At 31.6% G+C, this 25,653-nt stretch overlaps 2 protein-coding genes across 2 annotated transcripts in view; one reads left to right on the forward strand and one right to left on the reverse strand.

Moving 5' to 3' along the window:
- Positions 1–1,587: 1,587 nt before the first annotated feature.
- LOC143431765 (calcium and integrin-binding protein 1-like) lies at positions 1,588–10,870 on the reverse strand. Its single transcript, XM_076908708.1, has 9 exons — positions 10,772–10,870; positions 10,664–10,698; positions 4,852–5,099; positions 2,152–2,350; positions 2,047–2,064; positions 1,916–1,991; positions 1,798–1,806; positions 1,736–1,744; positions 1,588–1,647 (listed from the first exon to the last, which is right to left on the reverse strand). The coding sequence occupies exons 1-9, from the start codon at positions 10,820–10,822 to the stop codon at positions 1,588–1,590; spliced, it is 705 nt and encodes a 234-aa protein (XP_076764823.1). The 5' UTR covers positions 10,823–10,870.
- A 1,933-nt stretch (positions 10,871–12,803) lies between these two features.
- The window catches only part of LOC143431822 (protein real-time-like), a 64,237-nt gene continuing 51,387 nt past the window's right edge, over positions 12,804–25,653 (forward strand). Inside the window, exon 1 of the mRNA XM_076908773.1 lies at positions 12,804–12,897. Within this exon, the coding sequence (XP_076764888.1) occupies positions 12,835–12,897 (63 nt within the window). The 5' untranslated portion in view covers positions 12,804–12,834. The remainder of the gene's footprint in view (positions 12,898–25,653) is intronic.

A 25,653-nucleotide genomic window follows, 5' to 3' on the forward strand; every position in this document is an offset into this window, starting at 1 on the left:
GATTTTTTGCAAATGCATGTTTCTCTAAAGCTTTTTATTTGAAAAATCCACAACCATTTGCACTTGGATGTTCCTTTTCAAGGGTAATTTGCGTTGGTTAGTGATTGCGATTATTTTTATTTTATCGCAGATTTTTTGCAAATGCATGTTTCTCTAAAGCTTTTTATTTGAAAAATCCACAACCATTTGCACTTGGATGTTCCTCTTCAAGGGTAATTTGCGTTGGTTAGTGATTGCGATTATCTTTATTTTCTTAAAAAATCTTCTTCTTTCTTAAAAATCTTCTTTTTATTTAAAACACCCGCATCTATTTTGGATTACAGTAAATATACGAAGGCAGTAGATCGAGCAATCATCAAATTTCTGAGCTATCATCCGGAAAACCATAAAATGGTCAACGAAAAGTGGCGTTGTGCCTCTTCAATTGCGCTTTACACAACGCATTTGTACTGCAACAACGTTATAATACAAAGAAACTTCAAAGAAACTCCACTTTTATGACGTTTTCATTGAAAATATGCGAATCTTGAGTAAAAGATCATTCACCTGTTCTTGAAGAGAACTTGGAGGTCCAGCTGATACGTATTTCAGGAACCAACAACAGAAAACGCAGGTATCGTGTGAGTTACAGAAAGAAAAAAATTAGCAGAACTAATTTAATGTGTAAATCTTGTGGAATTGCTCTTCATCTCGATGATTGCTTCGTTTCGTTTCATTTGGAAGGTGAATACTGAGTAGTACTAACAAAATATAAGTAAATAGATAAATATATAATACAAAAAATCTTGTAATTATTTGCATATGGATATCTTCACAATTTTGATCGATCTTACACCACTTTCAAAGTTAGAAAATTGTAAAAATCGTTTAATTTCAATTTTGAAAAATCAAATGTCACTTAGAATATACTTCATATTAATCCAATCTTCTCTAATTTAATTTCTTTAATTCTTAAAATTTTCTTATCTTAGATAATGACACGATATAAAGTAGAAGTAGTAACTTAAAATTTTAGACGCCAATTGCATTGTTAAAATTACAAGATATTGATAGTATTTACTTTTGCTTTGCATGTGGCAGTGTTTCTGCAATAATAATAACTGCTTCGTGTCTTTATATTTTTCATAAGTAATAGGCCTGCGATTTTGTCAAATTTTAAGCAATAAATTTATAGTCTTAAATTCTTTGTCCTTCATCGATGTTTTATATAAAATATAATTTATATAAAATTTTATATAAGACCTCATCCAACATATTTGCAACCAATTTACCTGTTCTCCGTTAGCATTTTTTCTTATCTGTTTTTTAATTGCATTTTCGAGATTTTTTATTGAAACGAAATTCTCTCATTTCATTTCATGTAAAATGAATTTCTCATGTTTTCTACATTGTGTTATTGCATAATCGATGATTGTGCAATTTCATTTACGAACCAATTTTGAATAAAAGCAAGAAACTTGTTGACGTACTTAACTTAATTTTACCTAAACGAAACGCCAACAGAATGCAAAAGATACTAAAGTGCTGTCGCTGGCCACTATTCGTGCAGTTTTACGTACGCATAACTTTCAAAGCTGCGCATTAATCCTAAAATCGAAGATGACCTCTTCTTCGACTCATTTCTTCTCTGCATTTTACAGAAACATTCTACAATATATATAAAAACTTTAATAATATTCTTTAAATAATAGAATCATAAACATAATATTGAAAAATAGAAAGACAACGCACTTACGCTATATTTCTGTGTGTATATATTTCTTACAAAACTATGAATAGATAAATACTATTACTAACTTCTATCAACTATTAGAAATATAAGGCGTAATCAATGTTCATCGCAGATTCAATTAAGAGAGTTCTTAATTAAGCTACGTTCGTGTTCTAGTAGGCCTTAACGAGAAATACTGCCAACGATTCTAAATCTTAATGCAGATTTCTTCTTCTTAGGCTCATCGACTGCGTTGATGCATAATACGATACTCAGTCTTCTGTTAATGTATTCGTGCATATATAATATGCATTACGAAACCATTTGCGCCTTACAAATGTATGGAGAAGCTTCTGAAAATAAATAGAAATACACGTATGAAAATAAAGTCATTCGATAACATGTTGACGATACAATTGTACAATTAATATTGTTCGTACTTAGAGAAATCGCTGCTCTTCTCAATGATGTGCTCAAACTCAGCGAAACTAAGCGCACCATCATCATCCAGATCAGCTTCGTCTAGTATGTATTGAAGCACCTGTTGTATATCTGTTTCGTTTAATCTCTGCGAAGCAGTGAGTCTGTCTACAACTTGCCTTAAGTCTCCGATACCAAGCATGTCGTCTCCATCGAAATCTGTAATGCGAACTGGAATTAGCAAGAGACTTATTTAACACTAGATTTACCAGAGAACACTTGCTGTAAACGTATGCGCCATTCACTGCTAAAACTGTAAGTATTATCGCCTTTTTCTACTTTCTATGACCTTCAATCGCTTCATGTTACAGGTCGTTGGACTTGTTTTAAGATGCTCTATTGTATTACAGAAACTTGCTGCAAAAAAGGCTTAAGTTTGCTTTGAAGGAAATTGTAAAGTTGAAGCTTGCTTCGAAAGGCTTAAGTTTGCTTTGAAGGGAATTGCAAAGTTCAAGCTTGCTTCAAAAGGCTTAAGCTTACTCTGCAGGGAATTGCAAAGTTCAATTTTGCTTTGAAGGGAATTGCAAAGTTCAAGCTTGCTTCAAAAGGCTTAAGTTTGTTTTGAAGGGAATTGCGAAGTTCAAGCTTGCTTCAAAAGGCTTACGCTTGCTTTGTAGAGAATTGCAAGGCTTACGCTTGCTTTGCAGAGAATTGCAAGGCTTAAGCTTGCTTTGCACAGAATTTCAAGGCTTATGCTTGCTTTGCAGAGAAATGCAAAGTTCAAGCTTGCTTCAAAAGGCTTAAACTTGCTCTGAAGGGAATTACAAAGCTCAAGCTTACTCTGAAAGGAATTGCAAGGCTTATGCTTGCTTTGAAGGCAATTGCAAGGCTTACGCTTGCTTTGCAGAGAACTGCGAAGTTCAAGCTTGCTTCAAAAGGCTTAAGTTTGCTTTGAAGGGAATTGCAACGTTCAAGCTTGCTTCGAAAGGTTTAAGCTTGCTCTGAAGGGAATTACAAAGCTTAAGCTTACTGTGAAAGGAATTGCAAGGCTTATGCTTGCTTTGCGGAGAATTGCAAGGCTTAAGCTTGCTTTGCACAGAATTTCAAGGCTTATGCTTGCTTTGCAGAGAAATGCAAAGTTCAAGCTTGCTTCAAAGGCCTTAAACTTGCTCTGAAGGGAATTACAAAGCTCAAGCTTACTCTGAAAGGAATTGCAAGGCTTATGCTTGCTTTGAAGGCAATTGCAAGGCTTACGCTTGCTTTGCAGAGAATTGCGAAGTTCAAGCTTGCTTCAAAAGGCTTAAGTTTGCTTTGAAGGGAATTGCAACGTTCAAGCTTGCTTCAAAAGGTTTAAGCAAGCTTTAAGGGGAATTACAAGGCTTAAGTTTACTTTGAAGAGAATTGCAAGGTTTAAGTTTGCTTCAGAAGCCTTAAATTTGCTTTGAAGGGAATTGCAAGACTTAAATTTGCTTTGAGAGGCTTAAGTTTGCTTTGAAGTGAATTGCAAGGCTTAAACTTGCTTCAAAAGGCTTAAGCTTACTTTAAAGGGAATTACAAAGCTTACGCTTGCTTTGCAGAGAATTTCAAGGCTTATGCTTGCTTTGCAGAGAATTGCAAAGTTCCAGCTTTCTTCAAAAGGCTTTGAAGGGCTTGCTTTGAAGGGAATTGCAAAGTTGAAGCTTGCTTCGAAAGGCTTAAGCTTGCTCTAAATAGAATTACAAAGCTTAATCTTACTCTGGAAGGAATTGCAAGGCTTATGCTTGCTTTGCAGAGAATTGCAAAGCTTATGCTTGATTTGCAGAGAATAACAAGGCTTATGCTTGCTTTGCAGAGAATTGCAAGGCTTATGCTTGTTTCGAAAGGATTAAAATTGTTTTGCAAGAAATTGCAAAGCTTAAACTTGCTTTGAGAGGCATAAAATTGTTTTGAAAGCAATTACAAAGCTTAAGCTTGCTTTGAGAGGCATAAAATTGTTTTGAAAGCAATTGCAAAGCTTAAGCTTACTTTGAGAGGCACAAAATTGTTTTGAAAGGAATTGCAAAGCTTAAACTTGCTTCGAAAGGCTTAAATTTGCTTTGAAGGCAATTACAAGGCTTAAATTTGCTTTAAATTGAATTACAATGCTTAAGTTTTCTTTGTAGGGAATTGCAAGGCTTAAATTTGTTTCAAAAAGCTTAAGTTTGCTTTAAATGGAATTGCAAGGTTTATGCTTGCTTTGCAGAGAATTGCAAGGCTTAAACTTGCTTCAAAAGACTTCAGCTTGCTTTGTAGAGAATTACAAGGTTTAAGTTTGCCTCGATGGGCTTAAGTTTGCTTTATAGAGAATTATAAGACTTAAACTTGCTTCGAAAGGCTTAAGCTTGCTTTGAAGTGAATTACAAAGTTTAAGCTTACTCTGAAACAAATTATAAGGCTTAAATTTACTTTAAACTCGTTTTAAGATGCTCCATCGTAATACGGAAGAAAAAACATACCAATTCATTTAAAAAAATGAAGGTGACCTTCATATGTCCGACATACCTCCACTTACAAAAAAACTATTCTCGTCAACAGATGGTCCCCTTCTAACTATACATTTTTATATCAGCAAAAATTTCTGTGAAACTTATAGTTTCGAAGATATCTGAGATGCTAATAGTTACTGTCGCGCCCTGTATTTAAATGGCTGGTAAATCTAGTGTTAAAAAACAGAGCCAACGAATGAAGCATATAGGCGTTACCAAATATTCTAAAAGCATGTTCAGCTTTTACAGCTTTGGGTGCTGCGTCGCTGAAGACAGACATCATATCCAGAAAGTCTTCGAAGGTGCAGTCTCCGTCTTGGCTGGAGCTGAAGACCTTGCAAATTCTATCTCCAAATGGGTTCGCTCTTAATTCTGGGTACTGTAGGATCTTCGACATTGGCAGCTTCGCGTTTCTATTGTGACCAACTTTCTCTGGTGCGAGTGCTTTGAACTTCTGGTGGGCGCTGGTCACAAGAAAGCAGTATTTTAATTGTTAAATAGCAATCGTAAAGTGTAATGTGCCATTGTAAATTAAGAATATGATCTGTCAATGGTTTTACAATTTTTTTAGATAGCGAATTTGTAAGAATATGAAGTCTTGGGCGCAGAGAAGAAATTTTGGTCCTCCGAACATTGAATCTAAAGAAGTTAGGCAATCTTTTATTAATTCTAGCTATTAAAAAAGTGTAATACACTATTGTAAAATAAAAATATGTTCTGCTAATGGTTTTATAATTTTCTTAGATAGCAAATTTGTAAGAATACAAAGTCTTTGGCGCAGAGAAGAAATTTTGATCCTCCGAACATTGAATCTAAAGAAGTTAGGCAATCTTTTATTAATTCTAGCTATTAAAAAAGTGTAATACACTATTGTAAAATAAAAATATGTTCTGCTAATGGTTTTACAATTTTTTTAGATAGCAAATTTGTAAGAATACAAAGTCTTTGGCGCAGAGAAGAAATTTTGGTCCTCCGAACATTGAATCTAAAGAAGTTAGGCAATCTTTTATTAATTCTAGCCATTAAAAAAGTGTAATACACTATTGTAAAATAAAAATATGTTCTGCTAATGGTTTCATAATTTTTTTAGATAGCAAATTTGTAAGAATGCAAAGCCTTGGGCGCAGAGAAAAAATTGAGGCCTATTCGGACATTAAATATAAAAAAAAGAAGAAGAAATTTAACTTAAATATTGAATTATGAATCTTATTTAATAAAATAATGCGTAATAAAGTAAGATGGAATTTTTTTTAATACTTTCTCTTCTTTATTTTCTTAGATTTTACCAGAATAGACTCTATTAGGTAATATTAAATAAATTTTCTTCTACATTTTTATCCATTTTTTTTGTCCATTTATCCAGCGTTAAGTTTTAGTGAAGATGGCTGATAATTTTGCATATTTTATTCTCTTTCTTCTACAGAAAAAAGTTAGAGAAATATAATTTAATTTCATTCATAAATATGCATTAATTGAAAGTGATCTTCTTCGATTCTTGACAAAGCTTTCTTTGGAGTTTAAAATGTGTAATAGTTGTTTTGTTCGACTCTGTTTGATCTTGAATCGAACAGCATCGTACGAATCATTTTATGTTGCCCAGATATTTGTTAAATTTTTCAACGAACAGAATAAACATTGTTTAATACATGTAATCTATTTAAGAAGTAATAATTGATAAAATTTATCTATTTCTAGGATATCGTCAGAAGTAATTGTAAACAAGTGGAATAAGAATATTAAGATCAGAAAAGTATGATGAAAAGAATTAATACTGAAACTATAAAAAGAGTAAGAAGATAAGAAGAATTGGTCTGACTCGGAAGATCTGAGTATTTCTTGAGTCTTGTGGAATTAAAAAGAAGAAAAGAGTTCTTCTGGATTATTCATGATTGTCTAATAATATTGACGTATTAATGAGAAAATATATATTTGGCGTTTTTTTATAGAAAATGATTGAGTAGAAGCGTGTAAGTTGCGAGAGGATGAGTTTGGTTTGTAAAAAGATGGATTTTATTTACAAAAGGGTGATTTCAGTTTGCGTAAAGGTGAACTTAATAAGCACCGTAATTGAAATATTTCACATAATTAAATTCGCAAAATGGTAAATTTAATAAACATCGTAATTGAAATATTTCATATAATTCAGTTCGCAAAAAGGTGAATTTAATAAGCACCATAATTGAAATATTTCACATAATTCAGTTCGCTAAAAGGTGAATTTCATTTGCGAAAGAGTGAATTTGGTTTGCAAGAAGATGAATTTGAAAAGCACTGTAATTGAAATGTTTCATTTAATAAAATCTAACAAATATCACAATAATGCCTTATACGAATTTAATTTACAAAAAGGTGAATTTAATAAGCACAATAATTGAAATATTTCATATATTAGAATATAACAAATACCAGAATCGTGGCTTATATGAATTTAATTTGCAAAAGGATGAAGTTCATTTGCGAAAGAATGAATTCAATTTGCAAAAGGGTGAATTCGGTTTGCAAAAAGGTGAAACCATCAGGAACGGAAACTATTAGCGATGGAAATTATTAACAATAGAAACAATTAGCAATGGAAACTATTATTATATTGCGAAAAGGGGGATTTCATTTGCGAAAGTGTGAATTTCATTTGTGAAAAGGTGGATTTCATTTGTAAAAGGTTGAATTTAGTTTGCAAGAAGGGGAATTTAATAAGTATTGTAATTGAAATATTTCACTTAATTAAATTTGCAAAAAGGTAAATTTAATAAGCACTGTAATTGAAATATTTCACATAATTCAGTTCGCTAAAAGGTGAATTTCATTTGCGAAAGAGTGAATTTGGTTTGCAAGAAGGTGAATTTGAAAAGCACTGTAATTGAAATGTTTCATTTAATAAAATCTAACAAATATCACAATAATGCTTTATATGAATTTAATTTACAAAAAGATGAATTTTATTTGCAAAAGGATGAATTCGGTTTACAAAAATGTGAAGCCATCAGGAATGGAAACTATTAGCGATGGAAATTATTAACAATAGAAACAATTAGCGATGGAAACTATTATTATATTGCGAAAAGGGGGATTTCATTTGCGAAAGTGTGAATTTCATTTCTGAAAAGGTGGATTTCATTTGTAAAAGGTTGAATTTAGTTTGCAAGAAGGGGAATTTAATAAGTATTGTAATTGAAATATTTCACTTAATTAAATTTGCAAAAAGGTAAATTTAATAAGCACCGTAATTGAAATATTTCATATAATTCAGTTCGCTAAAAGGTGAATTTCATTTGCGAAAGAGTGAATTTGGTTTGCAAGAAGATGAATTTGAAAAGCACTGTAATTGAAATGTTTCATTTAATAAAATCTAACAAATATCACAATAATGCCTTATATGAATTTAATTTGCAAAAGAATGAATTTTATTTGCAAAAGGATGAATTCGGTTTACAAAAAGATGAAACCATCAGGAACGGAAACTATTAGCGATGGAAATTATTAACAATAGAAACAATTAGCGATGGAAACTATTATTATATTGCGAAAAGGGGGATTTCATTTGCGAAAGTGTGAATTCCATTTGTGAAAAGGTGGATTTCATTTGTAAAAGGGTGAATTTAGTTTGCAAGAAGGGGAATTTAATAAGTATTGTAATTGAAATATTTCACTTAATTAAATTTGCAAAAAGGTAAATTTAATAAGCACCGTAATTGAAATATTTCACATAATTCAGTTCGCTAAAAGGTGAATTTCATTTGTGAAAGAGCGAATTTAGTTTGCAAGAAGATGAATTTGAAAAGCACTGTAATTGAAATGTTTCATTTAATAAAATCTAACAAATATCACAATAATGCCTTATACGAATTTAATTTGCAAAAGAATGAATTTTATTTGTTAAAAGGTGAATTTAGTTTATGAAAAGCTGAATTTCGTTTGCGAAAAGGTAAATTTAATAATTGCTTTAATTTTGTTCTTTTTATTAAGCACTGTAATTGAAATATTTCATTTAATAAAATCTAACAAATATCACAATAATGCCTTATACGAATTTAATTTGCAAAAGAATGAATTTTATTTGTTAAAGGGTGAATTTAGTTTATGAAAAGCTGAATTTCATTTGCGAAAAGGTAAATTTAATAATTGCTTTAATTTTGTTCTTTTTATTAAGCATTGTAATTGAAATATTTCATATAATAAAATCTAACAAATATCACAAAAGCGCCTTCCAAAAAGATCCTTTAAAATCTAAAACTAGGATAAAAAAGAAACAAAACCCACACGTCTAGTCTTCTGTTTAAGAAAAATAATAAGACATTCTTTCAGAAACTTCTTAAATCCACATCCAAAAGAATTATTCTACATTAACAATTTTAATAAACGAAACACTTATGTTAAATACAAATACATTTAAATGAATCTATTATTCGAAGAGGAAATATTTCAAAAAGCAAATAGAATTTTAATTACACAATTTTCCAAATGTAATTAATATTTCTATAAATTATTCTATTTAATATTTCTATTTCTATAAATTATTCTATTTAATATTTCTATTTCTATAAATTATTCTATTTAATATTTCTATTTCCATAAAATCTCGAAGAATAATGTACCCAAATTCTTTTTATTTTACAGAAAGTAACATTGTTTTCATTAACAAGTTCTATTTCTATAAATCTCGAAGAATAATGTACTCAAATTCTTTTTATTTTACAGAAAGTAACATTGTTTTCATTAACAAGTAAATAAATTAATTTTGGACACCAGCTAAGTGTTCGCTGCCTCTTTAATTTCAATTTTTAGTCAGAGATGTCTGTTATCTTTTTCGTTTTAACATTTTATTCCCCTTTTTGTAATCGCAACCACCAATGAAAGAAACATTTGTAAGAAACATTTATGCGGATATTGAAATATATTGAAAAGTAGATTCTTCAGTAAGAAGCCTTAAATACTCGAAGAGTTATTATACTTGGTCTCAACTTATTTTTATAGCGATCGCCAGGCCCTGAAAATAGCAAAACGAATAAAAGTTTCTACATATTTGAAAAATGCATGAAAAATGCATGAAAAATTATCGAATTTCAGTACTGATGACGAAATTCCTGATAAAAACAATGTAGAGTATCAGTCAAGCGACAGTGATTGCTTTGGAATATTTTATTCCAAAGAAACGCACGAGACGATGCATGCCTTTCAGTTCTGAAGACGAAGGAGGAAGTAACGTACCAAATCAGCAAACTGAAATTGCTTAAGACGGAACTATTTGGAAAAGTATTAAAGAAAGAGGTGTCGCTGGTAGATTACCAATTCAGGGTGTTTTTAAAGATGTACACGGACCAACAGGACATGCTAAAAAAAACATTACGAAGGGGAATACAAAGTAGTGCGTTCCTATTACTGATTGACAACCATGTTTTGGAACGTGTACGAATTTGTACACATTATCTTTTTCGTTTTAACATTTTCTTCCTCTTTTTGTAGTTTCGATGTTAATTCTTGCTCATACTTTCGTTATTTCCATATTTCTACTCCGATTGCTTCTGTATATTAATAATTGTACATAATTATAATATAAAATTGATTTAACGGTATTCTAGCGTGGATTAAGCTCATCGATTATCACTTTTTAAACAGATTAAACATCAATTATATTTATCTCAGAATATTTATTTTTTTTGTTGCTCGAAAGCGATTTGCATTTGTAATAATGTATTAAATTATTTGGTGCGTTGGTTGATATTAAACGAGAGTTTCATCCTTGCTCAAAAAACAGTTTAATATAGAAATTTCTTCTACGAAAAGTAACGAGTGTAAGAAGTGTGAATATTTTTGCGATTTGTTGCACGTAACATCCAAAAGCTAAGCTGAAATTAATCTAAAATAATATTCAAAGGGAGTATCATTATAAAAATAGAAGAAACTACTGTAAATATTTTTCTTTTCTAACTATATGATACAAATCAATTAGAAAAGTAACAAATTTTGAAGTAAAATATAATAACGTCTAAATTTGTACAAAAAAGAATTACGTTTGTGCATGTATACTTACTGCAAAATTTCTTTCTTCGTAAAGTATGTCAAATCCTGCAACGTCAAAGAATATTAAGTGAATAAATAAAATTTATAAACAGTTCAATTGTTTAATAATATTGAATACCTGATAATCTTGCAGTTCTTCCTCAGAAAACTGGCTTTTACCTATTCCCATTGTTTGTAATAACTATTCTGTGTACAATCTAAACGCATTCGATGTTTTTTAAACCATTGAAACTCCTTTTGTATTATTGTAAACGATGTGCTTGTTTTTAGCGCCTGAAAAGATCGATAAATTCCTTTCGTCTGGAGTGGAGAATTTTCATCTGCAGATAACATCGCAAGTAGATAGTGATAACCTTAAACGAACAGTGAATAATTATGTTTGCAATTTTGATGTAGCTTTATATTATTTGTATTTGTATATAAAATTTGTTTTACGATTATAGAAAAGCAGTTTTTTTACGTACATAAATATAAATAAGTTCAGATAATTGGCACAATTCTATCGACGTATGTGACTACGATGTATCGAATGACGATGTGTCGATGTGTCGAATGTCTACAACGAATGTCGATTGCAACGAATATCGAATGTAACGAATATCGATTATATATCGATTGCAACGAATGTCGATTGCAACGAATATCGAATGTAACGAATATCGATTATATATCGATTGCAACGAATGTCGATTGCAACGAATATCGAATGTAACGAATATCGATTATATATCGATTGCAACGAATGTCGATTGTAACAAATATCGATTATATATCGGTTGTAACGAATATCGATTATATATCAATTGCAACGAATGTCGATTGTAACAAATATCGATTATATATCGGTTGTAACGAATATCGATTATATATCGGTTGTAACGAATATCGATTATATATCGATTGCAACGAATGTCGATTGTAACGAATATCGATTATATATCGATTGCAACGAATGTCGATTGTAATGAATATCGATTATATATCGATGTATCGAATATCGATGTATCGAATATCGATGTGTTCGAATATCGATGTATCGAATATCGATGTATCGAATATCGATGTGTTCGAATATCGATGTATCGAATATCGATGTGTTCGAATATCGATGTATCGAATATCGAATGTATCGAATATCGAATGTATCGAATATCGAATGTATCCAATATCGAATGTATCGAATATCGATTGTATCGAATATTGAATGTATCGTATATCGATTGTATCGAATATCGAATGTATCGAATATCGATATATCGATATTTGTACAATTCAACGTAACATAGTACTCTCGATATTTAAAAGAATTAGCAAAAATATTTTCATTTTTCCAAAAAAAAAAAATGCAAAGTAATACAAATAAACAATTTTCGTACTGAATTCTTTAAAATTCCAACTATTCTAAATAAAAAGAGTTCCATACAGATTTTTCAAAAAATAATACATATAATATCAATAAATTTGTTAAATAATAGCATCAGTTTAATAATTCACATAAATTTTAACAAATACACAATCGATAGTAATTCAAATCTCGCGCGCAGAAACCATTCTAACCTAATCAGTCTTGCCAACCAACTTACTCATCTAGTAATATCACCAATAAACTACACTTTACCTCTCCTTTCTCTCTTTCTATTCTTTCTCCTCTTTTTACGAGTTATTTTTATTATTAATTTCCTTATTTAAAACGTATCACTCTCGTTAACACGAAACTCGTAGAAATAATTAACAATATACAATGTCAAAAGTTGTTAATTCTTTCAATCTTCAAATTTATTTAAGACACACCGATAGTGCCACCTATGAAACTCAATTACACCTTTAAGAAGATTTACACTTTTTCTGTTTGTTATGTTATATACTCGCGTGTGTACAAAACAGGGTACAGGTTATGCTCGCATCTTTATAAATCGCATTAACGTTACCATTCCGCTTAATTACCGTTCGAACATTGCTAAGTGAAGTGAATTCAACCATCGAATGGACTAGAAGAGGTTAGAAACTGATTGATTCTAACCTACAAAAAAGCACAACCGCTAGGTTACTGAATTATTAATCTACTTAATTGATTTTTATCGAACTGAAACGCAGTTACGCGATGACAGTTTGTTAATTTCTGTTCATTTTCCAGTTTTAGTTGAACCAGCTCGAAAAGAGGTACACAGAAGAAATTGTGATATGGTACAACAATATCAGTCACCTGTACGGGTGTATAAACATCCTTTCCCACTTGTGATGATGGTACGTTTATTACATACTTAATATCTCTGTTATTTCAATAATAAACACACATATATGTATTTTATTCGCTAGCTTCGATGTACGTTGTTTTCAACATTATTTAATTAAAATTAATGTAAATAGAAAGACGATGAGTTAAACGGTTTTTCCGCGAAGGGTATTTAAATTTAGATTTAACTCTTTGCACTCGGATATCGCTGCGAGAGGACTTAATTGTAACGTAAACTTGGATTTCTTCTTCGAGAGGACATCGGACTTAATAAAACTTATTTCACGGTAATTTCTTGATGAACAAGGTTTTTAGAAGTTTTTTATTTAAATGAGAATGTTCTGTCGCTGGCAGATATTAGCGATAGAAGTTATAATTATTTAGAAGCGCTGACGGTGGAGAAGACTCCAAGCGCAAAGAGTTAAATCAAGTTTTGATCAGCGTATCGTTACCGAAAGGGTGAAAATATTAAATGGTTGGTATATAAACAGCGAATGGTCAGTAAAAATAAAAACGGTCAGTAAATGAACAGTATAAAATTCATAAATTAATAAACGAACAATATAGAGCAGAAAAGGCGCAGTGTTAAGCAAGTTTTATTATGGGCTTGTAAGTCGATGAAAAATTAGATTTGAACTAAATAAATATATATGGTTTTAGATTTTATGTAGAGATTGTATTTAAGAATTATTTACTTAGCCAACCGCTGAGACGAAGCAGACCGCTGCCCATCAAACATTTTTTTCAATTAACGTGGAGTATTGTATTCGTTACTTGAAAAGTAAAGAACGTGTAAAAATGAATTAAGTGGACAATTATGTTTGACGATGGCGATCTTGGATTGTCTATTGAATAATAATGAAATAGATGATTGGTATTAATAAAAGAAAACGAGCATAGCGATGATTACTCGTTGCTAAGGTAAAAGTGGGAAATGTACACAATTGACTGCGCACTGGGTTATTTTAAAGATCTATTATTACATAAAGAAACATATTATTACTTATAAAAAATATGATGAAATTGATGAAAATTATTACCTTATTTTATAAGAACATTTTAATTATTATTTCTTATTTTATAATTATTATTAATTATTATTTCTTATTTTTTTCTTATTAATTCTTATTTTATAAGAATATTTTAATTAGATTTCTGATTATATATTTGATAAATGTAAGTAGAAATTAATTAAAATATTCTCAGAAAATACGACAATAATTTTTTTTAAATTGTTTGAGTGGTTTTTGTGTGGCATTAAGGGTTTGGGTATATCTGTCTATTGGATTTTATTTTTTTTGTATTTTAACCCATTGGTTTCTTATATTTTTCATTATGAATACACCTAATCGAGTTATTTTTGCTTTTTTGTCATTTCTGTAACTGCTTATTGTCTTTGTATACTTAAATTCAGGTGTTTTACTTATGTCGATGCTTGTCTAAGGCACTTTCTAAGTAGCCACAGTCTTTTCATTTAGTTTCCACTGATATTCAACCATATTTTACAACCGTATGTAGGAATTAGGTGAATTAGAAGCTTATAATGGGGTATATTGACTTTTTTGTTTATTTATTTAGAGTACAATAGGCGTTTGTTGATTAGTTATGCAGATTGTACTTTTTGTAACTGTGTTACAACATATTGGTCATAATTTAGATTGAAATCTATGAATATACTACATTTACAAATAGCGTACTGCAGTTTTGTAGCAAATTTCTATGGTTGGGTTTTGGTTGTCAGTTATTTTAAATTTTGTGGCACATTTTCTTCTGTAGGAGATGCTTGAGATGCTTGGTTTCACACTTTTTTCTATTTATTTTGAGATATTCTTCAAGTAAAAAGGTGTAGACCATCCTGACCTGGGCCATGTACACCCACGACCCAAGAAATCTGCATTTAAGGAAGCCCACAAAGGAGAAAGGCAGTTCGTTAATTGCTGTCCTTCATTCTTAGTGCTTATAAAGCACTTTTAGAAGCAATTTTTAGGAGTTACTTCCTTTTTAGTTCTACAGAGGCATTCTTGGATCTCAGCGAAGGGATTTCTTACAGCTGCGATTGGATTTGAGTGGGTTTGCTGTTGATTATGTGTGCTATGGTGACTACTATATCTTCTGCGAAGGCTATTGCCTTTTTTCATTCAGCTCGTTTAGGTTGAACAGGTGGAATAGGTCGCTGATGTAAAGGTAAAGTAAAGTTCTTGTTGTGTACCACGGTTTCACATGGTTTTTATTTAGTAATTTGGAAATTTCTTTTTGTATGAGCTTGAAGAGTAAAGGCTAAAGGATTGGTTAAAGGATTGACGACTTCACTGTGCCTTGTGGAAGTTCTTGGTTTGGAATATTTTGAAGAAAGTGGATTACCTCTTTTCTACTATAAACTTCTTATTTAAACTTTTTATTTAGTAATTTGGGAATTTTTTTTGTAAGCTTGAAGAGTAAAGGCTAAAGGATTTTGCGTTATTGGAGTTCTTGGTTTGGAATATTTTGGAGAAAGTGGATTGTCTCTTGTCTACTATAAACTCCACATGTTTCTTCAACTTCCACATGTTTTTTATTTAGTAATTTGGGAATTTTGTTTTGCATAAGCTTGAAGAGTAGTGGTTAAAGGATTGGGAACTTTACTGTGCCCTATTCGAGTTCTTGGTTTGGAATATTTTAGAGAAAGTGGATTGTCTCTTGCCTATTATAAATTTCTTGTTGTGTATCGTGGTTTAAGTTGGTTTTTATTTAGTAATTTGGAAATTTTTTTTATGTTAGCTTGAAGAGTAAAGGCTAAAGGATTGAGAACTTTACTGTGCCTTGTGGTAGTTCTTGGTTTGGAATATTTTAGAGAAAGTGGATTGTCTCTTGCCTATTATAAACTTCTTGTTGTGTACCATGGTTCAGATTGGTTTTTCTTTGATAATTTGGGAATTTTTTTTGTATAAGCTTGAAGAGTAATGGTTAAAGGACTTAAGACTTTATTGTGCCTTGTAGGAGCTCTTGGTTTGGAATATTTTGGAGAAAGTGGATTGTTCCTCGTCTACTATAAACTTCTTGTTGTGTACCATGGTCCAAGTTGGTTTTTATTTAGTAATTGGCAATTTTTTTTTTGTATAAACTTGAAGAGTAATGGTTAAAGGATTGGGGACTTTACTGTGCTTTATAGGAGTTCTTGGTTTGAAATATTTTAGAGAAAGTGTCTCTTGACACTTGACAAAAGAGATTGTCTCTTGTCTACTATAAACTTCTTGTTGTGTACCATGGTTCAAGTTGGTTTTCATTTAGTAATTTGTGAATTTTGTTTTGTATGAGATTGAAGAAGCTTATGATACTTGTAAAAGCTAATGCTTAAAGGATTGGGGACTTCATTGTGTCTTATGGGAGTAATAAGTGTCTTTGGTAATTGTTTTTTGTGTAAGTTTCAAGGATTCCTTAAAATTTATTAACGCAATCTTATGCACTTTGGTCCAGCAGACATCTGAAGTCAATTTGACAATAGCGTGTGTGGTTGAGCACTTGAGACTGGTATTAGGTTTGCTTCCTGAGCAGAATATGTTGATAGAGTCGTTGATTATTGTCTCGTAAATTTTGCTACGGTTTGAAGGCTTATGGGGTTGTTAATTTGTGGGGTGCTGGTATTTTTTTATTGTTTTATGGCTATTACTTTGGCTGTTTTCGCTTCTTTCATTCTATTTATTTTTTTCTAAACAGTCTGACTGCCATGCTTACTCATTTGCACGCATTCTAAATCGTTCACACCCTATATATGGTGTGTTGTAGTTGTTTTCCTTGCGAGTGTGGAGTATTGTTTCTCAAGTCTTTAATTTTGAATTTTCTTGTCATTGTCGTCACTCTTCTGGGTTTTAGCTTGAAATTAGGAATGAATGTTAGGGACAGTACAGGATGTTGTACTTATAGAAAGGAATAGGAAATTGTGTACTTTTGTGAAACCGTGGGTGTTGCTGTCCTTTTAGTGGCGAGTGTCGAAGGGTCCACACCTTTTTTTTTCTTTTTTGCTTGTCACTCTGTCAGGTATTTTATATTTTTTTTTTTTTTTGTTTGCTACTCTGTCAGGTATTTTATTTTTTTTTTGTTTGCCACTACGTTCGGTATTTTGTATCTTTTTTAGTTTTCCACACCGTTAAGTATTTTATATTTTTTTTTGTTTGCCACTCCATCAGGTATTTTATATATTTTTTGTTTATTTGCAACACCATCAGTTATTTTGTATTTCTTTTTTTGTTTGCTACTCTGTCAAGTATTTTACATTTTTTTTTGTTTGCCACTCCGTTAGGTATTTTGTATTTTTTTTGTTTGCCCCTCTGTTAGGTATTTTATATTTTTTTTGTTTGTTTGCCACTCCGTCAGGTATTTTATTTTATTTTTTGTTTGTTTGTTACTCCATCAGGTATTTTATATTCCTTCTTTGTTTATTTTTATTTTTTTTTTGTTTGCCACTTCGTTAGGTATTTTGCATTTTTTTTTTCAATTTTTTTGGTTTCGAATTTTCACTGGTGTGGCACTGTACAGTACTGATAAAGCATTGTCTGTAGTTTTCATGTGATTTTTCCTGTTTGGCTCCCCAAAAAAGTTTTAAGAAAATTCTTAATTAAGCTATAAACAAAAAAAGAAAATAATAATAATAATACATGAATTTCTGTTTTGCTTTATTTCTTGAAAATTTACCAACCATTCTGACCATCGCCTACAAATCCGGACATGAATATTCCTTAAAATGACTGTAATTAATTTAAAATGCAATTAATTGTCGCTGTTAAATATTTACCAAATTAAACAGTTAAACAGTGCAATTTATTGGCCACAAATTTAACATTCTCGTCGTTGTTTAGATTCGTTTGATTATTTTATCAAGGTTTTCTCAAACCTTTTACAAAATCCTTAAGTTAATAAGATTTTGAACGCTCTTCGAGCGTTGTACAAAGTTTCAGATCTTTAAAATATTCCAGCTGTCCTTATTAATTATATACTTCTACTAATCAAAATTCTATCATCTTCTAATCATCTACTTTCTTTATTAATAATATCTGTTCAAGGATAATCGACTTTGCTGTTCGAATCGCATTAAGTAATCCCTGAAAGCTTCGATTCCTCTTTCATACGACCACAAAACGAGCTCATTACACGATCTTCGAGAGTTTGAACAATATTGCCATTGAAACTCGACTTAAAAACGAATTTAACTATCGTTTCATCGCTGATCTCGCTCGCCCTCGTCCATTCTCATTCTCATCACGATTCATATTCAGGAAAGCAGCAGTCAGATCAGATGGGGTGTTCGCCATCCTCATTAAATATCTGCCAAGGCCACAACAGCTAAACTTGTACGAATAAACGGACACTCATCCCAGTAAGCAAACTCTGAATACGAAAGTGTCGACCACGAATGTTGCCTGACCAGAGATTTCGATATTAGTCATAGAATTATATCTCGACGAGCTAGCTTCTTAACAATGATAATAGCGTCGTGTCAACTCTATCATCACTGTCTGCTGTTTCGTATCGCGTTCGAAGGTACATCGTGTGCAGTAACGTTCATATAATGGAGAGATTGCGAGGTTAATGCAGCAGTGGCGGTTCGTGGTGCTTCCAGCGCGCCACGATTGGCTGTGCGCGACAGAGTGGCGCGGAGTGATTGGTCAGCGTTGTTGAGTGTTTAGCGCGCATGCGCGTCGTTCGAGACGCGCAACAACGCTCGCAGCAACGCTGTCTGAACTTAAGTCTCGCTCTTGGTCTTCGTTCTTTTTCATTTTCTTTTTGTTCTACTGACCTAGTTTGATGAAATCTGTTTTTGTGCGGTGGATAGGTGCAAACAAATATCTGCAAATTTTGCTAATACTTGCATATAATAAACAACTTTGTACGATATGCTAGCTAAAATTTTTTTTATGCCCCAGTATTTGCCCCAAAATTAACCAATTTTAAGGGTGCCAGGGGCGTGTCAAGACAATTGGGGGGCCCAAATGGAAAATTTTTTTCCTTACTAGTGGCGTCTCAAAACAATTAGAAACTCAAAAATTGAAAAATTGCTAGGATCCCAGGAACGTATCAAGACAATTGGGGGCCCCAAAATTGAAAAATTTTTTTCTTACCAGTGGCGTCTCAAGATAATTAGGAACCCAAAAATTGGAAAAATGCAAGGACCCCAGGGACGTATCAAGACAAATGGGGGCCCCAAAATTGGAAAATTTGTTACCTCCCAGGGGCGTATTAAGACAATTAGAGGCACCCAAATTTCCAAATTTTAAAATCGACTGAGATCGGTAAAGATCGGTAAAGATCGGTAAAGGTCGATAAGAAATCGATCAAAATCTATTATGATCTATTAAAACCTATTAATATCTGCTAAAATCAGCTGAGATCGATAAAAATCGGTAACGATCGGTAAGAAATCGATCAAAATCTGTTATAATCTACCAAAACCTATTAAAATATGTTAAAATATGTTAAAATCGACTGAGATCGGTAAAGATCGGTAAAGATCGGTAAAGATCGATAAGAAATCGATCAAAATCTGTTACAATCTACCAAAACCTATTAAAATATGTTAAAATTGGCTGAAATCGGTAAAGATCGGTAAAGATCGGTAAGAAATCGATCAAAATCTATTATAATCTATCAAAACCCATTAATATCTGTTAAAATCGGCTGAAATCGGTAAAGATCGGTAAAAAATCGATCAAAATCTGTTACAATCTACCAAAACCTATTAAAATATATTAAAATCAGCTGAGATCGGTAAAGATCGGTAACGATCGGTAAGAAATCGATCAAAATCTATTATAATCTATCAAAACCTATTAATATCTGCTAAAATCAGCTGAGATCGGTAAAGATCGGTAAAGATCGGTAAGAAATTGATCAAAATCTGTTACAATCTATCAAAACCCATTAATATCTGTTAAAAACGGCTGAAATCGGTAAAGATCGGTAAGAAATCGATGAAAATCTGTTACAATCTACCAAAACCTATTAAAATATATTAAAATCAGCTGAGATCGGTAAAGATCGGTAACGATTTTCAAGTTAACACATATATATTCGATACGTAGGTTAAGCACGCGATCATTTCTCAGAATTTTCTGCCTTTTCTTCGTCGATCCACGAAAACGATTTTCAATTAAACGAAATAATTAAATTGTACCTGGAAAAATTGTAGAAACATTTCATTCTTCATTGCACATATACACGGAGAAGTTTTCAAATTACATTAAATAGTTTGCTGCTACTCGTCGTAATCCAAAACGCGCATCTTCTTCTAACGAATTGGTCCAAAATCGTTTTCGTCGCTTGAAGATAGGATTTCAATTGATTTATAAATAAAAATAAATCGCACAAAACAAAATCGCATAAAAAACGACCGCACAGAAACAGGTTTTACAGTACTCGAATATAAGATGCCAAGAGATAGATACAATAACAAATTAGTACTGCATTATAAACACAAAACCAGTGAAATATTTCTGTTTCTCGTATCAAAAGGTTTTACAGTTCAATTTACAATTTTTCTTTCTTAATAAACTTTTAAATAAACAATAATCGATGTCTGAAATCTACTGAATATTACTCAGAAAAGTGTCCTTAAAAATATAGATTAAGATAAAGAAAATCGAATGTGAGAGTTTTTATGGAAGTTACAAAGAAAGAATTAAAGAAAATAGGACTTATTATGGGAACAAGAGGGTGCTGCAGTTCCACAGCGCCCAGACGCGAGCCGCCACTGCAATGGACTATCAATTTTCGATCTTCACTGTGTCATTTCATTTCTTAACAATCGTGAACGTCATTTTTAACATTCGTGAATATTCGTTACGATCTTTGAGAGACTTTTACGTGGAAAAATGAAAGAAAACTTTTTCATTCCACGCCTTCGGATCAGTGGATATATTTTTCGACCCAATTTAAGACGATTTAATTCTTTTAAAAATCATTCTTAGAAATTAAAAAATTGTTTTTCATTTTTATTAATTATTTTTAATAGAAAAATTCTTTATAATAACAATTTTCTTCGTCTTATTATTATTTTTACACTGTTATGTGAACTGTTTATTTCGAAAATAGTGCAAATCCATTTTCTTTTGCTTTTAGAAAATTGAATATTAACAGATCTGACAATTAAAAAATATAGGCTAATTATGTGAAGTCTAAGAATGTTTCTATTAATTTATTAATATGTAATTTGATTGTATAAATTTCTTTTAGGCGAGTTTAATTAAAATAATTGACAATTTCCAGGCTGCAAATGGACTTACACCATTTTCATAATTAGTCAATTGTAAATATCATTTAATTTCAATTTTGAAATAAGAAATATCGCTTAAAATATATCTCGCATTAATCCAATTTTGTTTATAAATAATAGCAAGAAATAAAATGGGATTAGCATTTTTTATTACATTTTTTATTAATTATATTTATATATTGTTAAACTTAACAGAAGATATTGGTATTATTAATTATTTATGCTATTCGTGTGGCAGTGTTTTCAAATATTCTTTATATATTTATTTATTTTTCTTTTCTTATATTTTTCGAATGTAACGCAACGTTTAAATTGAACAAAGCATTGGCGTTTTTTAAGATATTAAATAGTAACTGGCTATAAACAAAAAGATTGCACTAAATTAAGCATAAATTACGTCATATCTCATTTTTTTTAAAAGAGAACATGCACCATTTTTTTTATAATTTTATTTTTAATTAACTTTTATTAATAGTTTATTAATAATTGGTCATTCAAATTTTGCTTTAAAACCCACTGTAATATCGATTATAATTTAGAAATCCAAAGTCAAACTAGATAAAGAAAATTTTGAGCCTGTTCTGCAAATTTTCTGCCTTTTTTCTGCATTTAATCATCAGTTTCTACCTTTTTACCATAAAATAAGATGATATTGCTTCGAGCTGTCCTCCATTTTGTATTATTTAAATAAATTCTTAACTTTTATCGTCTCTGTTACGAATATTTGGTACAAAAACCACATTCAACTGTAATTTTAATTGTAATTAAAAGAAATTATGAGCGTAAAATTTTGCAAATGAGGCACAAGTCCACAAATGAATTTGTTGGTCCAATTAAAAGTTAAAAATAAGTGAAAAAGGCTTATACTATTGGATCGCATACATGAAGATACGTAAAAGCTTTTATTCAGCGATTTTTCAAGTAAATACTTGATTTCGTACGCATAGTATTTAGTATTTACAAGTAATTTGAGGAAAATAGCTAAACCATTTAGTTGTAATCATGACGTTGTCGTGTAAAATTGCATTTTTAAGGAGATAATTAATAGATTGATTAGTCAGTGTATTTTTATACAAAGACAACACAGTTTTCTTTCAAAAAAGTAGCATAATTGTGCCCATAATTATGAAAGAAGTCTAAGTCATGTATTTTTTGTTTCGAGATATTTCATGAATTGCATTTGAATAAATTAAAAAATATTTTTACATTATGCAACCATTTTTTGGTTCTAATGGTTCATTTTTGACGATATCAATGTAAAAATGACATTGAATAAAATTTAGTTTCAATTAATGTGCTGTGAAATAATTGATAAACTCATTTTTTTTTTTATTTTGACTTAGACCATTTTCATAATTTTGGGCACAATCATAAGAAAAAAAATTAACAGTGTCTCTGAGTAGTAATTAGTAATCAGTTGCAACTATGGACTCATAAAATGTGAGAAATCATCCATGAAAAAGAGAAATTGTTAAAAAATATTGTGTATATTATATTTCTTTATCTACGATTTGGTTGTAAACTTAAAAGACATTTAATGATGAGCAGAGAATCTGCGAAAGTAAGTACTATCAGTGTACAATTGAGATTTGTCAGTATTTACTTATCTGGTACCAGTAGAAGATAACGCATAACAAATCTAGTGTTGTTTTTATTTGTAACTTGATAATTTACAAGCAAGCATTTACTCATTTTTATGCATGCAATTTATTATTGTGTCTAACAATTCACTCTTGAAAATTAATTGATTGGATCTTTCGTGGCAGAAGATTTCTGTAAAATTTCAGATTTGTATATTTGTGTAACAATTCTTTTCTTACAAATCTGTCGCTGATCCGAAGGTGCAGAATTAACCAAACCCTAACACAACTGTTATATAATAATTCTTTTTTTATAAATCTTTATTGATTAGCTGGTTATTTGCTGATTAGCAGAATTGTTTGAAGAAATTTTGATGGTAATAATAAGTTGGTCATGGAAATCTTTGGATATTCTTTCTAGTCTTGATTAACATACGCTGTATTTATTATAAACAATAGAAAGACGAAAGATTTAATATATGTTACAGTACAGTAGGTAGTTAACGAATAGGTAAGACACATTTATTTAGAGTATATGATTATGTGAATAATGAGTGAAAGGATCTTTTATCTTCACGTCATCAAGATATTAATGCGGTGGAACAGGGGTTATCAAACTTTATAACGTCGATATGCTTGAATAGGGGTTCTCAATCTTGAAATATTGAGACTCCAAAATAGGAGTTCTCAATTTTTAAATATTGAGACACCAGAACAGAGAGTTCTCAACCTTGAAATTTTAAGACATTAGAATAGAAGGTTCTCAACTTTGAAATTTTAAATCAATAGGGTTTCTCAACACCGCTATTAACAGGGGTTTTCAATTTTGAAACAAGGAGTTCCTAACCTTGAAATTTAGAAACGCTAGAACAGCGGTTCTCAACCGTTAAATATGAAAACCCTGAAACAGGGGTCTCAACCTTGAAATGTTAAAACGCTGAAACAGGGGTTCTCACCCTTGGAATTTTAAGGCGCCGAAGCAGGGGTTCTCAACCTTGAAACGTTGAATCGTTGAAGCAGGGGTTCTCAACTTTGAAATGTTGTATAAATAGTATAGTTATTAGTTTATGCTTTAAAAGGTTGAGAACCCCTGCTCCAACGCTTCAATGTTCCAAGGTTAAGTATTCGTATTTCAGCGTCCTAATGGTTCCAGCGCCCCCCAATGTGCAAGACTGAAAACCCCTGCACAAATGCCCGCATATTCTAAGGTTGAGAACCACTGCCCAGTTCCTCAATATTTCAAGGTTGAGAACCGCTTCCCGGCGTCTCAATATTTAAAGGTTGAGAACCCCTGCCCAAATGTCCGCCTATTCTAAGGTTGAGAACCACTGCCCAGTTCCTCAATATTTCAAGGTTGAGAACCGCATCCCGGCGCCTCAATATTTCAAGGTTGAGAACCCCTGCCCAAATGTCCGCCTATTCTAAGGTTGAGAACCACTGCCCAGTTCTCCAATATTTCAAGGTTGAGAACCACTGCCCAGTTCTTCAATATTTCAAGGTTGAGAACCACTGCCCAGTTCTTCAATATTTCAAGGTTGAGAACCACTGCCCAGTTCTTCAATATTTCAAGGTTGAGAAATACTGTTAAGTTCCTCAATATTTAAGGTTGAGAACCACTGTCCCAATATTCCACGGTTGAGAACCACTGCGTCGTGTCTCCATATTTAGGATTGAGAACCCCTGCTCCAATGTCCCAACATTATATGGTTGAGAACTACTTTCCAGCGCCCCAATATTTCAGAGTTGAGAACCACTGTTCCAGTGCCTTCTAATCTCCAAGACTGAGAACCCCTGCTCTAATGCCCCAATGTTCTATGGCTGAGAACCTCTGTTCAGCGGCTAAATTCCTCGAGGTTGAGAATCCCTGTTCCAGCGCATCTCGATGTTCTAAAGTTGAGAATCCCTGTTCCAGCGTCCCAAAGTTCAAGGTTGAGAACCCCTACTCCAACGCCTCAGTGTTTTAAAGTTGAGAATCCCTGTTCCAGCGCCCCAATGGCTTAAGGTTGAGAACCCCTGCTCCAGCGCCTCAATATTTCAATGTTAAGAACACCAGTTGCAGCGTCCCACTGTTCTAAAGTTGAGAATCCCTGTTCCAGCGTCCCAATGTTCCAAGGTTGAGAATTCCTGTTCCAGCGTCCCAATGTTCCAAGGTTAAGAATTCCTGTTTGAGCGCCCCAATGTTCCAAGGGTAAGAACCCCTCGCCCTACGTTCTAAAGTTGAGAACCCCTGTTCTAGGATCTCAATATTTTAATAACGTGAAAATAGAACTTTTTATTTTTCTCTTATGATTTATCTAATCACGTGTTGTAAATAAATGTTCCTTGCGTTTTCGTTAACTATGTACTGTACTTTGACGTATGTTAAATCTTTCTTTGTTCATAATGTGTTTATAATTGTTGATAAATACGAGTGTCCAAATATTTTCGTAACCAACCGTATTGTTAACATTTCGTTATTATAGAAACTTTCTTTTGTTTCGAATCAAACACATCGTATAATGCGTCACTGACTTGTTCTTCACGTCAAACGATATACAATCTTTATCCTTTTTTTTTTAATAGAAATTTTGAATATTGAAAGTATTCGATAAAATCCATTCAATATTCATATTGGTACATAAAACACACTGTACTGCAACGGTACTCAAACTCTTCTCATTTAAACAATTGTAAACGCACTGCGTACAAATCACTGAGAAACAATTAAATTAATAATTGAATGAAATATTATAGAAAAAAAATATATTAAATGTATTGATGATCAAGTGAAGACCTGTTTACAATCAGTTTTAAATGCAAATGCAATCATGTTTTTGTGTAGAGAATTTTCCTTTCAAAACCAAGCAAGTTAATTAAAAAAAAACCAAAAATGTTTATATCTTACAAACGATCTACGTTTACTAAAGCTTTTCTCTCAGTAAATTATATTCTATATATCATATAAC

This window comes from Xylocopa sonorina, unplaced genomic scaffold (assembly GCF_050948175.1).
Source record: "Xylocopa sonorina isolate GNS202 unplaced genomic scaffold, iyXylSono1_principal scaffold0014, whole genome shotgun sequence".
NCBI classification, from domain to species: domain Eukaryota; kingdom Metazoa; phylum Arthropoda; class Insecta; order Hymenoptera; family Apidae; genus Xylocopa; species Xylocopa sonorina.